At 38.4% G+C, this 15,506-nt stretch overlaps 1 protein-coding gene across 1 annotated transcript in view; it reads right to left on the reverse strand.

Annotated features, from left to right (window-relative positions):
- The window catches only part of atg7 (ATG7 autophagy related 7 homolog (S. cerevisiae)), a 93,755-nt gene that overhangs the window by 77,512 nt on the left and 737 nt on the right, over nucleotides 1-15,506 (reverse strand). Inside the window, exons 3-11 of the mRNA XM_037679403.1 lie at nucleotides 9,265-9,382; nucleotides 9,017-9,094; nucleotides 8,785-8,901; nucleotides 7,036-7,182; nucleotides 5,834-5,922; nucleotides 3,070-3,191; nucleotides 1,997-2,087; nucleotides 1,751-1,895; nucleotides 522-680 (exon numbers count right to left, since the gene is read on the reverse strand). Coding sequence (XP_037535331.1) covers nucleotides 522-680; nucleotides 1,751-1,895; nucleotides 1,997-2,087; nucleotides 3,070-3,191; nucleotides 5,834-5,922; nucleotides 7,036-7,182; nucleotides 8,785-8,901; nucleotides 9,017-9,094; nucleotides 9,265-9,382 — 1,066 coding nt within the window. The remainder of the gene's footprint in view (nucleotides 1-521; nucleotides 681-1,750; nucleotides 1,896-1,996; nucleotides 2,088-3,069; nucleotides 3,192-5,833; nucleotides 5,923-7,035; nucleotides 7,183-8,784; nucleotides 8,902-9,016; nucleotides 9,095-9,264; nucleotides 9,383-15,506) is intronic.

A 15,506-nucleotide genomic window follows, 5' to 3' on the forward strand; every position in this document is an offset into this window, starting at 1 on the left:
CACACACACACACACACACACACACACACACACACACACACACACACTATTGAAAATGTAAATACTCATTCAATTCATGCAATTCCAAGTGGACTAATAATGAGCTAGCTCAATAATACCATATCTGAGCCCTGCCTTGAGTGATTGCCTGCTTTTTCATTTGCTAATCTAACAAAATATCTTTCTCAGAGAGCCCGCTCATTAATTAGAAAAGTAATGAAACCCGCAGCATTAACATGCAGAGAGCACGATTTCTCATTTTCTTCCCATTTTGGCTCTCATGTTTGAGATATGACCATTCAAAGAGAAATACATTACTGTCATATCAGGTCAGTTTTATGTAACTGCGAAAGTTCCTGCAGAACAGTTAAATGCTAAATAAAACCATTTTATTTCTAAACTGAAAAGAATAAATTATATATTTTTATAAGACGATTACAAGAAAAATAATATATGACCTTCCATTGGGAAAATATCTTTAGTATAGTTATCCAGATATAAAACATTATTATTAAACCTACCACACCAGGGAAGATTTTGGTGAGACGGTCAACGGCTGCCATAGCTTTTGATTTTCCTCCTCCGAGGCAGTCCTCAAACTCATAAAGTGGCTGCCGGACTGGATTGGAGTACGAGATCTTTGCATTGTCAACAAACGTGATGCGTCTCACTCCCCATCCCTGGAGAACAATAGCCAAATGTCAGTCTCCTTTAAACACAATATTTGGAGGCACTTGAACTCCATTTTCCAACATCAGCACAGAGCAATGCAGCACGTTGCTAGAAGCTTCAGAAAATGTACGCTGCAACAATGAAGCGGTGCAGCTCCACTTGATTTTTTTTTGTTTCCCAGCACAAATCTACATAATCTTCAAAAAAAAAAGACACAATGTGAAGAAAAATCAAGTCACACATTAAATTACATTTCACCTGTGACAACAAAAACAGGTTTAATCAGAAAAAGGGAGCAGTAAATTTGTGAGGGGGAAAAAAAACAATTTTAATTTAGATGATAATTTAAATATAGTTGTAATCTTCTATTCTACAATCAATGAGCAAATTAAAAGCAGAAATTCTGAAATAAACTAGGTTGCACATTGTACAAGTTAAGTCAAAGATCTGTACAAAGACTTAAGTCTACAAAGGATTAATATAAAACATCACACACTCAAATTAAAATAAAGAAACACTATCTTATACAAGTCCTGTGTAAAGGCTGGTTGGTCATATTATCTTAGGATTTTGCACCTTTTGTCCAAACGTGTCTGTATTTAGTTACTACGGTACTTATTCTAAGTAAAGAGCCCAAATAACACAAAAGAAGATTTCCATGCAAAGCAGAAAATTAGTGTTCAGTGTTTCAAAAACATTTTTATAGTGAATACAGAGCAGCAATGCTGAACAGCAGCACAGCTGGTTAACGGTGAGAAAGTCGCAGGCTGGGCCATTCTGTGTGGATTCTGCATGTTCTCCCTGTGCTTTTCCCCATTTTCTCAGTGTACTCTGGTTTCCTCCCACAGTTCAAAAACATGCATGTTAGGTTCATCGGTTCATTAGGTTCTCTGTGGGTGGATGGATTTTTTGTGAGCGTCCTATTAATGTAATGTGTTAGAACCTACAGCATGAAGAATGTGAATCATCAACATAAATACCAGATAAAGATTTGGTTTAAAATATTAAAGACGCCAAAAGATCTTCTGTAGTTTAAGGGAATTGAATCGCATCTGCATTTACCGGTACCCAGCCTTACCATGAGAGTCCTGGCCACGTTACAGCCAAGGGTCCCAGCACCCAGAAGAAGACACTTAGTGTTGACAACTTTGTCCAGGTCCAACGAAGGAACCAGCCTCCATCTCATCAGCTTAAGGTTCAGGTCAACGGATGACTCTGCAAGCCTGCAAACAACAGAGATGACCAAACAGTTAGTGTGAACGTTTGCAAGAGTAGATCTTTACCAGGTGAAGTCACTTTTTTTAACTTTTACTTTATATTTTACCTTTTCGGGTCCATGCATTCACTCAGGTTGACCATCCTGGGACCCAAGGCTCCCTTTGTGTTTTTCTCCCAACCTACACTTTTAGGACACACTAAAATAAAACAATAATAAAAAAACATTAAAAAATATAGTTGATTAAAAATAAGTACACTTTGCAACTAAAAACGTGACATGTCACCAGTTTTCAAGACATCAGTTAAAATGTGTTGCTTCAAAGTCTACATCTTATCAATTTTATTTATACAATAAAAATGGGAGGAAAAGCAAAACAAAACATTTATTTAAACAAAAACAGACATATACAAGTAACGCAGATGCTATAACTTTTAAATTCCAAATATGAGAAATATTTTTATCTTATGCATTAGAAGTGATTGAACTTCATAAGTTAAGAAAAGTCACCCCTTTAATTTTCTTACTGTCAAAATTTTAATTGGATACATATATCAGGTTTCTGTGAATGAATATAGCTTTACGCTGTAAAACAAAACAAATAAATGGGATAATTAACAAACAAAACATTTATTTAGGTTTTTATCAAAAACTCGTGCAATAACAATGTAAATACTTTAAAATCTCTTCAGAGTTTAACCAGTGAAAATATGAAAAGTCAGGCCAAAGAAGACTGGTTGATCCTCTTCAAAATAATAAATATATCTACATAAGCAGGAAAGCTGATTTCGTTTTATTGCATGAATACATTCACCGTGACTTAATTAAAAGCCATGATTTTCTGACAGGGAAGACAATAAAAATCTTCTCAACCTAACCTAAATAAAAGGCTTTGCAGACACAGAGCGGCCTTCTATCTTATGCTCCTATTAGCATTTAAATTGTTTTCTTTTCTACAATTGACAAAAGAAAAACAGAGAAGCTTTGCGAAATTAATGGAAGCTCATATTCTCAACAGAAAGGCAGCTAAAATTCTGTTCATGTCAGTGACGGTACAGATAAATTCACACAAGTTTAAAGACGTGCATTTAGGAGAACAAAAACATACGGATGGACGTGATAAGACAGATAAATCAAAACAATTATCATACATGTGTAAGGCACAAAGAAGCAAAGATCACCTGAGTTGCTGGGAAGTTGAGGCAGCTTGACTCGAAAGATGAGGCTGTGCTGGATGGAGCGGCTTCCCTGCAGAGTTCTGTCCCTGAAGCACAGCACCTCCACCACGTCCAGCTTAGAGCCCCTAACACACACAAACACACACATTAAAAATCAAAACCATTTAAAACACACAAAAAAAGTGATTTAATTAAAATGTCACTTAATAAAAGTGAAGAAAAACAAAGTTCACTATCTCCCAGTAACTGAATAAACACAGTGAACGTGTCATATTTCTCCAAATATGGATGTAAAAAACAAAACTCAGATCACACACACTCACACAACAGAAACTACAAGCAGCCGACTAAGTGAGACGTCACGGCTACTTTTAAATTCCACTTTCATTCATCCAGTCCATTCAGGATGAACTGTTTGAGGAAAATTTTAGTCACGCTCAAGACTGATGAGGTTCATATCACAGAACATCGGCTTCTCACAGCAATCCATAAAACTATCTTCTGATGAGCCACAACTATGACCTGACTGCTGCTCACTGAGCCTGGATGAGAAGTTCAGCTTTAAACAATACAAGTGTTTCTTTAAACACTACATCAGGTGCCAATAAAACAAAAAGCTCAGATTAAAAGAATGCTAATGTGTACAAAAGCTTAGATGTTGAACTAATGTTCTTTTTCACATGGATAACCTAAAATACGAGCAATAATAATTTTGTAGATTTTATTTTCTGGGAATAGTGTAGTCAAACAAAAAGTACATTATATCTATCTATCTCTGTCTCTCTCCAAACACACACACACACACACACACACATATATATCTATCTATATATATATATATCTATATCTATATCTATATATATCTATATATATCTATATCTATATCTATCTATATATATATATCTGTATGACTTTTTGTGACTGTTTGTTGTTGTCGCTGTTGTCCATTGTTGTCATAATTTTTTGTTATATAAAATATATATATAAATATATATTTTTTTATTTATATACATTATATATATATATATATATATATATATATATCTTTAATTATTATTATTATTTCATTTTTTTACATTATATATATATAATTTTATCTATGTGCTAGCATTTATTTATCTTAAGTCTTCTATTACTAAAATGTACATGAACACAGGGTTAGATTCTTGTAAACTTACATATATCATTTACTTTTTTATATAAATATGCATTTTGAAAGTGTGTATGTAAAGCTGAGCAGTGATATTTGGGCACAAGCAGCTATAAGATCAAATGTAGATGTTGGTGCAGAACAAATCTATACAAGTCCGTCTTCATTATTGAACATGAAACTGAATGAATGTGCGTTATCTAGAGGGAATCTTTAATTACGCGTTACTTTTTTATTTTGTTAACACCTTAAAGGTGGTGTTTAGATGGAATACAGCCTAATGTGGTTGACCTAATCAAAGTAATTTGCACTGACAGGGCATCTTTGATTTTTATCTACACTTTCCACATGAATCTCAATCAACCATTCACTTGCAGATCATAAATACACACTAGTGGTGTTGAGCTTCCTGAAAAGCAGCAGTTTTACTGTTTTATTATCGCTGACTGGCATAAAGAGTGATCGATCATGTGTTTGTCTTTGTGCGTTTGTTTCTCTGTTCGTTGGCAAAATATCTCATGAACCAGTGGATAGATTTTTAAGGCAACTCTCAGTAAGTAACAATTAGATGTATTTCTTTAATTGTTTAACTTTTAAAGCCAACCTGATTCAAGAGGGCTGCTACAGCTAATTACCTTTAGCAAACACAAAGATGGCAACAATTGAATTTACAAATACTAGTTCTAACGTGGTCAGTTAAAAGCTGAGTCGTCCCCAACATACACTTTCACATGAGAGTTTTTATTTAAAACTTTGGCATGCTAGGTGATGAATGAAATGAATGATTTCAAAGAATTTAAGTTTAATTTACATACAATTTATTTACTGCGATAGATGATCAAATTAAAAAATAAGGGGTCGATTGAAGCCTTTTATTTTTATATTTCAAACTTCTGGATGCAATTTTATTCCCTTTTCTTTTGTCAAAAACAGGCAAATTTCTTATTTAGGTCTTTTCTGCTCAACTTTAACCCTTTGCAACAGGAAATTCTAACAAAAAGTTCTACAACGCAGCAATCCTGTTGTAAAAAAGATCCTGTTTCTGATCAAAGGAACACAAAATTATAATTAGACAGCTGACTCCTTTATTGCCTGTCATCAGGCTGTTCTGGACCTTTGTGTAAATATTTGAACATGCTCCACCCACGGCTCATGCTTGGGATATAACCAAGTTTGCACCAACTACCCACTGGTGTGCTGAAATATTTTCTCTGTAAATATTTTAGTAAAAGTTATTTATCTAAAAAAAAAAAGTGCATAGGAACCATCACCATTTCAGCAACAGTTCGAGTCAGTCAGCTTGAAAAATGAGAAGTGATGTTTTATTGAAGTGAAATCTCTGAGTAACAAGCAGCCAAACGGCTCTTGTTCAGCCAGAGTCTGGTTTTTGTGACGACACAAAGCAACGTGTCACTGTCTGGAAATTTGTCAAGCAGATAATTCTCGTCTTCCTGCGCATGATTAAACTAAGATGGAGATGAAAATCAGGCAAATTAATTCATCAAACCCAGTGTGCTTGTGAAATTCAGTGCGTCACAACAAGAAATTACAGCACAAGTGAAGGACTTCCTGATCCTGTGCCTGCATGGACTCAAAAACCTCAGAGGGTTTATTTACCACTGCGTAGCCAAGAGGACCAAAAGATTTCTCAGAGGCCAGCCAGGATGTTGAGACAGAGTACATGGATCGTAGACACCCACAGTAACCTGGATAAAAACAAACAGAAAGGGTGTGTTTATTCTGCCAGAAGTGTCTCATGCATGTGTGGTTGAACAGATAATTAATAAAACCAAAGTAAAAAATGCATTTGAAGTGTTTTGGTTAAGACACCAAAGTCCATGCTCAATAATCCAGATATAAAATCCAACAATGTTCAGTCAGGTTATCTGGACGGTTTCTTTCTTTTTTTTTTTTTGTGCTGAGACGTTTCGCCTTCCATCCAGAAGGCTTCATCAGTCTGAGGAAACAACAAACAACTGATTCTCTCCCAACAGCTTACTGTAAAGTGGAAAAAACAGTTACAGTATGTTGGTGCTAAGATGGCCTCTGGGGCACGTCCTCCCCTCCGGTGCCCGCCCTCTCCCTCTTCAACAGTCATGTCAAACTGGTTTAAAACACAAAAGTCCATGCTCAATCATTTAACTGTTTTTTGTCCACTTTGGAGTAAGCTGTTGGGGGAGAATCAGTTGTGTTTGGTGTTTCCTCAGACTGATGAAGCCTTCTGGATAGAGGGCGAAGCGTCTCAGCACACACACACCAAAAAAAAAAAAAAGAAACCATCCAGATGACCTGACTGAACATTTTTGGATTTTATACCTGGATTATTGAGCATGGACTTTGGTGTTTTGAACCAGTTTGACATAACTGTCGACGAGGGAGAGGGCGGGCACCGGAAGAGAGGGCTTGCCCCAGAGGCCATCTTAGCACCAACATAACTGGGTTTTTTTTCCAACTTTGGAGTAAGCTGCTGGGAGAGAATCAGTTATGTTTGACGTTTCCTCAGACTGATGAAGCCTTCTGGATGGAAGGCGAAACGTCTCAGCACAAAAAAAAAAAGAAGCCGTCCAGATGACCTGACTGAACATTGTTGTTTTGGTTAAAGTTTAATAATTATTAAATCTAATCAAATGCTTTAAAAAAATAAAACTAATAAACAGTCAGTAAAAAAAATACAAACAATTTAAAACATATTCCACTTTTTTTTAATTAAACTGTCAATTTTATTGATACAAAGACAAACACAAAAAAAATCACAACAAAAACATAGTTAATTATGGAATTTGTAAGAAATAAAAAAAAAATGTCTCCATGTAACTTACATTTTTAGTATCAGAGAAAAATGTCTCCCATTCTTCAAGTGGAGCCATGTGGACGGTGTCGTCAGTGTATTTTGTGAGGAAGTAAGGAAGAGCAGAGGTCCCTCTGCTGACACACAGGCCATCATACGCTTCCCGCAGGGCTGCGATCTGAAACAGAAGTGATTTTTAGCTGTTGTTATATAAAAGTCCAACCAAGGACTGGATTTGCAAATTAGCCTGTGGCTATAAAACCTTCGGACAAAACAATGGTTGCTTCGTTTTTATCATGTAACATTGTTTATTGTGCTGTCCTTGTTCAAATAAACTTGAATGAAAAATTACTTTATGAAGCACAGAAGGCTCTATACCCCACACATGCACTTTATAACTGGTAATAAACAGTCAGACGAAGCTCTTCCTAAATGGTAATACTAATACACAAAACATGCTTAATGTACACATCATCTGGATGGAAGTATCCATAATAAGATAATAAAACTAAAAATAGTAGTTTAAGCAAATACAATTACAATTTCAATAAACACAATTAAACACCTTCCATTGAAATGTAAACACTCTGTTGCATGCAGGGTTGTGGGGAGATAAGTGTCCATCTCCAGTGGTCTGCGTTTGGTAGAGGTGGTCATTAAAAACAACCTACAAACTTACTGTATGTGTCAATGTACAGCCTCTGTGACACTTTCACTTCTTGCCCTATATGTGCATCCATACGTAAAGAAATGTAGCATATGTTAAGAAAGGTCAACTCCTGTGATGCATGTGACGTACATGTAATGGTCGCAATGTGCTCCCGTTATGTGTGTTGCATATTTATTAAGTTGATACAAGGTACAGCATTCAACAGCTTAAGAGTTGCTTATGTGATGGTAGGTTAACATAACTATCATTGTTGGTGAATGTTGGTCATTCACAGGTGGGTATAAAAAAGAGGCCCGCAGTGCAGTAAGGTAAGCTATTTTATAAGCTTCAGATGTAGTGTTTGAGTGTGCAATATATACTAAAGGCACTTATTGTGAGGGAAGTTGTGTGAGTCTCTGTTGTCTTAATGCTGCTGCCAGATCCGTGCTATCTATATGTCTTGTTATATTGTCTTTTAACCATAAAACCCCAACTATAAGTCGCTGTAACAGCTATTATTAATTCCAGAGGACATCATAACAATTGAGCATTGCGCCAGCAACACCCCTGCAAAAAGAATCAACAATAAAAATAAAGGCAGAGGTACAGTAAGTCTATGAGCACACCAACAGATCAACAGATACACTGTTTGCAGTCGAACTGTTTGTTTAGTGTAGCGTTAGATTGTGTTTGTTATTGATGATGGGTCACTGCATTATTAAGACATGTATGTGAAATAAATATGATATTTTACTGCCGTATAATCATTGACCACATGAAAAAATCTGCAATATGCAAATCTGGGGTTGCTGGAGATCACACCGCGTTCTGATGTTATTTTTTCTACAGCCATTGTCTCTCAACAGACCACAGATCTGTGATGGGGTATTAAAGTAGATAACAGTGCATTAACAACATAAAGCAAGATTTTTTTTTCTTCCCAAAACGTTTAAACACGACTTTCAGAACTTTGCAAATACTTTCTCAGTGTTTTAATAATTACAAAACACCTCAGCATCTTGTGAAATCACAATTCATGAGAAAGAAATGATTTGCTACAAAATAACTTTGAAGCATAGAATACGAGATACAAACGGCATTTTCCTAAATATTAAGATTTTAAAAGCTAACCTGTCTTGCTGAGAAAACCTGGTCCAAGACCACGGGCTGTTGGACAACCTTTATCCCCTCTGGGAAGCAAAGTGCAGGGAAGCAGAACCAGTAGTAGAAATGGTACTTCTTCAGGTCCTGCAGAGTTTTTAGATGGGTTTAATAATGAGTAAAAAATGTCAAAGAAAAAAATATCACTTGTAAAGCCATATATATATGAATAGAACACTTATATGACATTATTTATACATACTGAAAAGGTCAGTAGAATAAATCTGCAAAGTATAGAAGGGTTCTTCAATGCAGCTCCAGACTGCACAGCATCCCATATCTGAAGATAAAAGCCGATGATGAAGTACAGCTACGCAATAATATGATTGCACAATGTGTTGACCATTTTATGATGCTTTTAAATTGTTTGTACTTGATTTTTTTTTACTTTTGAGTCTATTTGAATATGCATTGAATATGCATTTGTGTTTGTAGGTAGATGTCCTTTACCTCTGTGGCCTCCTTCTCCAGCAGAGCCTTCTTATCAGTGTTCTTGAAGGCATCCAGTGTGTTGGTGTTATACAACGTTCCAACAGCTGGACAGCAGCGAGTGGGGGTTGGACCATCACTAACAGGAAAAAAATAAATGTTTGCATAAAACTGCTTTGAGAGTACAGTTGAGCCAAAGGAAACGCAGCTGTACTCAGAAATATCTGGTCAGCGCTACAAGTTTTAAAATATTCAAAGCATGCGAGGCATTAGAAAAACAAATTTAACTAACACAGAGTTTATATTTTCAATCAGAGTGTACTCACGGCTTTAATTTAAAGGTATTAATATTCATTAAAGCTTTTTATTAGGACTATTTCTAGCACTAAGCTCTTCCTATGGTTAATATACGCCTTCACTCACTTCACCCCGCTGCGCTGTGACGGCGTTCGAGTGAGTAGGACTTATGGTCTGAAGAAGTGACGGTGTGTTTCTGTGTGTGTGTGATTGTTTCAGGAAGCTGATTTGTTCCAGCCTCCCAGTGCGAGATTTAAACACTGGTTTCCTCCAACACCTGCAGGCTCTCCATCTCCATCTTCACGTTACCACTCGATTTGCTGTTGTGTGCAAATGAGTGTGAAGAGATTTCTTCCTTAAAGTGACAGACCAGATTTAGTGGAGGTTGGCAGCAATTCTGATTATTCACGTTTTCATGTTATGTTAATTACTTTGACAGGGTTACTTTTATTTGAGACAAGTTAAAATTGATTTGATTTTTTTTTGTTTTGTTTTTGTTAGTTCTTTTCCAAAAGGTTTATCTTGAAGCCCCACAAAACTTAAATAGATCTATTGAAGGCTGCAAGTATGTGTTGCTAATGGAAACAACATCACTGTTTTTATGTTTGCCTCAACATAAACTGAAGGATCACCCTCATTATTTTTCTATTTCATGAGCTGCTGATTTGGAAAAGCATGTCCTGTTTCTGTTTTTTTCAATTTTGTATCTATATGAAGAAGATAATTAGTTGTTGAGTCATTTTTAAATAAAAAAAGAGTGCTTTTAAATGCAGCGGAGGGTCTCAAGTGATTTTATTTCATGAAACGTATGTGGTTGCTGCAGTAACTAAAGAGTCAATGTTTCTCCAAGTTACACAAATCCTCCTAAAATGTGTGGCATTGAGCACAAAGGGGTTTCAGCTGCAGTTAGTAAGAAGATAAAGGTGTATGATCAGCCGTCTTATAATGAAAATTAGCAGAAGGTATGCAACAAGTTGTCCTTTGTACTGATTTTCTGCTGGTGATTTGTGAGCACTGGAAATGTGTTTGTTTCACTTTCATGTAGAGTCAAGGTTTTATTGAGACCAAGTTGTTTCTGCACAATGCAAACTGTTATTTTAAGGGGAATATTGTTTTACTACTTGATACCCAGAAAATTTATCTATATATATCCATTCATTATCTTTACCCGCTTCTTCCATTTTGGGTCACGGGGGTCGCCGGTGCCCATGTCCAGCAATCACTGTGCGAGGGGCGGGGTACACCCTGGATGGGTTCCAAGTTCATCACAGGGACAAATAGAGACAAACAACCATTCTATTACTAATATGCTTCAGTTAAAATCAATGTGCAAATCAAAGGTGCCATGACTATAAATAGAACTGTTAGAATTTGAATGTTGTATATTCTTCACCTGATGTTGGTCTGAACTCTGTTCTGTGTTGTGACCAACAGTGTTAATGCACAAGAGTTTTTCAGATTCAAACCTTCAAATCGTACTCCACCAAATACACCAGGCTTTTCAGCTAAAGCCGCCAAATAACGAGGTGCACAGAACAGAATCTTGTACCCTTTGAGATGTTTTTTTTAATTACTGCAAAATTCAGTTTTTTGTATATCTCAGCACTGAACATTAAGGATAGTACATTTCTGTGTATATATCAAAACATATTTATCGGTATTTGTTAATTTTTCTATGTTAACAATCGTAGTAGTAGTGCAAAAAGAAATTCTTCAACTTCAAGTAAATGTGTGCTTATTGACCGAGTATCTATCCTAACTTTTAAATTTTATTTATTGGTTTATCAGTTAGGCAGCTCGGTGGCGCAACTGGTAGAGCTGCTGCCTCTCAGCGAGCAGGTTCCTGGTTCAAACCCCGGTCCAGGGGCCTTTCTGGGTGGAGTTTGCATGTTCTCTCCGTGCATGCGTGGGTTTTCTCCGGGTACTCCGGTTTCAGAGTCAGAGAGTCAGAGTCAGAGTTTCTTTATTGTCATTCGCACCTCATGTGGTACATGTGGTGGAGCGAAATTATGTACGCAGGGTCCCAGTTACATCCAACAATAAAATGTATAAGAAAAACAGTAATGACATCTAAGATATGAACTAAGAAAAACATCAACTAAATATACACTAAGCACTCATAACATAAAACATTGAACATCAGCACAAACATGAACATGAGTCTGTGAGCAGATGTGCACGCATGAACACATCAACATTGAAACAGATCAGCAGCAACATGAAACAGATCAGCAGCAACATGATATGGTTTTTCACAGTGATTATTCTAGTTAGAGATTCATGAGTCTAACAGCCTCAGGGTAGAAGCTGTTCCTCAGTCTAGTGGTTCTACACTTAATGCTCCTTAACCTCCTTCCTGAGGGGAGTGGGGCAAAAAGTGAGTGTGCTGGGTGGGTGGGGTCCTTCATGATGCAGGTGGCCCTCTTCCTGCATCTAGAGGTGTAGATGTCTGTGATGGTGGGGAGACTGATTCCAACAGATTTCTGTGCAGCCTTCACCACTCTCTGCAAAGCTTTTCTTTCTGCAGCTGTGCAGCCTCCATGCCACACATTGATGCTGGAGCACAGGATGCTCTCCACTGCACACCTGTAGAAGGAGGTGAGGACTGAGCTTCCCAGACCAGCTCGCCTCAGCCGTCTGAGGAAGTAGAGTCTCTGATGAGCTTTCTTGATCAGGCTGGTGGTGTTGTTGCTCCAGCTGAGGTTGTCATTCATGTGTACACCCAAGTACTTGTAGCTGGAGACCACTTCCACCGCAGATCCTCTTATGTTCAGGGGGGTGTAGGTGTGTTTGTTCCTTCTGAAGTCCACAATCATCTCCTTTGTCTTCTTCACATTGATGTGAAGGTTATTCTCTCTGCACCAGCTCTCCAGGTGTTCCACCTCTTGCCTGTAGCTGGACTCATCATTGTTTGTGATGCATCCCACCACCGCTGTATCATCTGCAAACTTTACAATGTGACAGCCTGGATGGGTAGCTGCACAATCATATGTGAGCAGAGTAAACAGAAGGGGGCTCAACACACATCCCTGAGGAGATCCAGTGCTGAGGGTTATGGTGGAGGAGGAGAGGTTGTGGATCCTCACTAACTGTGGTCTGTTTGTTAAAAAGTCTAGTACCCAGTTGCAGATGGAGGGGCTTAGTCCTAGTGTGGATAGTTTGTCCATCAGGGTTTGGGGGATCATGGTGTTGAAGGCGGATGTGAAGTCCACAAAGAGCATACGGACGTAAGAGTTTTTCTGCTCCAGGTGGTTGAGTGCAGTGTGGACCACAGAGGAGATTGCATCCTCTGTTGATCGGTTCTCACGGTATGCATACTGATGAGGGTCCTCGTTGATGTTGATGGTTGTTTTGATGTGAGTCATGACCAGTTTTTCGAAGCATTTAGCGACTATCGGGGTGAGGGCCACTGGCCGATAGTCATTCAGACCAGTCACTGTAGAGCTTTTTGGGACTGGGATGATGGTGGCAGTCTTCAGGCAGGTGGGAACTGTCTCCAGCGTAAGTGAGGTGTTAAAGATGTCTGCCAGCACCTCACAGAGCTGATCAGCACATTCCTTCAACACTTTTCCGGGGATGTTGTCTGGGCCAGTTGCCTTGTGCGGATTAATCCTCCTGAAGGTAGTCCTTACTTCTGCTGAGGTCACGCTGAGATGCTCTTCATCCGGTGGCGAGGTGAGTCTGGTGCTGGGTGGTCTGTTCGGGTCTTCAAAGCGTGCATAGAACTTGTTGAGGGCATCAGGCAGAGATGGGTCTTTGGGGCATTGCTCACTCCTTCCTTTATAATCTGTTATGCACTTAATGCCCCTCCACATGCTCCGAGGGTCTTGTGAGATGAATTGACCCTCGATCCTCTTTGCATATGTGGCCTTGGCCCTCTTAATACCAGCAACCAGCTCTTTTCTTGTCCTACTCAGCTCCTCTGAGTTTCCAGACCTGAAGGCAGTGTTCCTGGCTTCCAGCAGGGAACGCACCTCTGCATTCAGCCAAGGTTTTCTGTTTGGGTAGCTTTTAACATTTCTGATAGTGGAGACTGTGTCAGTACATGTACTAATGTAACCCAGTACTGAGGATGTGTATTGGTCAAGATCAAGCGAACCTCCATTTTCAGCAGCTTCTCTGAAAACCTGCCAGTCTGTTCGATCAAAACAATCTCTCAGTATGGGGCCACTGTCCTGGATCCAACATTTAACTTTCTTTTGAACCGGTCTGGAGCGTCTCAGCGGGGGCATGTAAGCAGGAGCCAGGAAGATTGAGATGTGGTCTGACAGTCCTAGGTGGGGGCGGGGTTCGGCTTTGTATGCATTTTTTACGTTCGTGTAAACACGGTCCAGCGTGCGGTCTCCACGTGTCGGAATCGTCACATGTTGATTAAAGCTTGGGAGACAGTCCTTTAGATTCACGTGGTTAAAGTCTCCGGCTACAACGTAAAGAGCCTCGGGGTGTTTGTTCTGCAGCGAGCTGATGATATCATGAAGCTCCTGTAGTGATTCATTAGCATTAGCGTCCGGAGGAATGTAAACAACTGTGATAAAAGTCACTGTGAACTCTCGGGGTAGATAATGTGGCCGACATTTCACTGTTATTTGCTCCAAAGCCTTCGAGCACGAGCTATTTACAACAGTACAGTTCGTGGACCAACTTTTACTCACGTAAATGCACACTCCGCCCCCCCGTGATTTCCCCGTTAGCTCGCTGCAGCGGTTCCTTCCACAGACCAAAAACATGCATGTTAGGCTGATTGGTAACTCTAAATTGTCTCTAGGTGTGAGTGAGAGAGTGAACGGTTGTTTGTCTCCATGTGTCCCTGTGATGAACTGGAGACTCGTCCAGGGTGTACCCTGCCATTCGCCCAGTAATTGCTGGACATGGGCACCGGCGACCCATGTGACCCATAATGGAAGAAGCGGGTAAAAGATAATGGATGGATGGTTTATCAGTTACAATAATTTTTAAACAAAAAATATTAATTTTTTCATCAACATCATCATTCATCAATATTCAAATATTTAATTGTTATACTAGTCAAATGAACAAAAGTAATTTATTTCAGGATTCAAAATGATCTTATGCCAGAGTTCTAAAAAAACAAAAAACATTTAATGTACAATGTAAAGAACTGGTCGTATTAAGTTTGTTTTTGTTTGTTTGTGCTTATTAAAAACCATCAGTGTTTCCACCAGAAATGTTTCCATGTGCCATCTTTTGCCATTAATATTACTGAATGTTTGGAGCTATACTGGTCAAAGAGCAGTAAAATTGGAATTTACAGTATGTTATAGAGCCCGACCGATATATCAGTAGGGCCGATATTTTAGGTCATTATAGGCGTTTGGGGACATATCGGTATCTGTGATAATTGTCTCAATATGCGCCGATATAGACACTTATTATTTTCAACCCTAAAATGCTGGGAATGAGCCGTGTCCTTACTTGCGCAAGGCACAATTGCACATCCAGCAGAAGGTCCATGCACACTACTTTCAAGTCATGGCAATGCTGCACACGACTCGCAGCACAGCCAAAGCAGGGAACAACTAAATACGGTGTAGCATATTTTGCTGAACAGAGCATGGTAAGTTTATTGTAACTGAGCCGTAAATTTTTTTTAAATTAACAATAAATTATCTTCAATCCTCCAACTTGCTTGTCATAAGCTACTGTGCGTGCCTCTCAAGTTAGCAAGCTAACATTTAGATAACCTAGCATAGGCTATTGTCTTGTAAAACTTTAGTCAGAACCATAAATCTAACGTAGAAGTAAAATATATCAGTGTTAGTAACGTTATCTTTGTCATCCTCAATGAAATGTATCGTTTGTCTGAAATCTTTACTTCTCTGCAAAGAAAAAAAATGGTTGCTGCGGGAAATACTAATTAGGCCTTCACCGTACGTGACTGACTGGTAGACAACGAACAAGAACGGGCGTTTCTTAGTTTAATTTGTATTTTTGTAACACACTTGATA

The sequence above is a fragment of the Nematolebias whitei genome, chromosome 7, assembly GCF_014905685.2.
Source record: "Nematolebias whitei isolate Nwh7 chromosome 7, NemWhi1, whole genome shotgun sequence".
Lineage (NCBI taxonomy): Eukaryota > Metazoa > Chordata > Actinopteri > Cyprinodontiformes > Rivulidae > Nematolebias > Nematolebias whitei.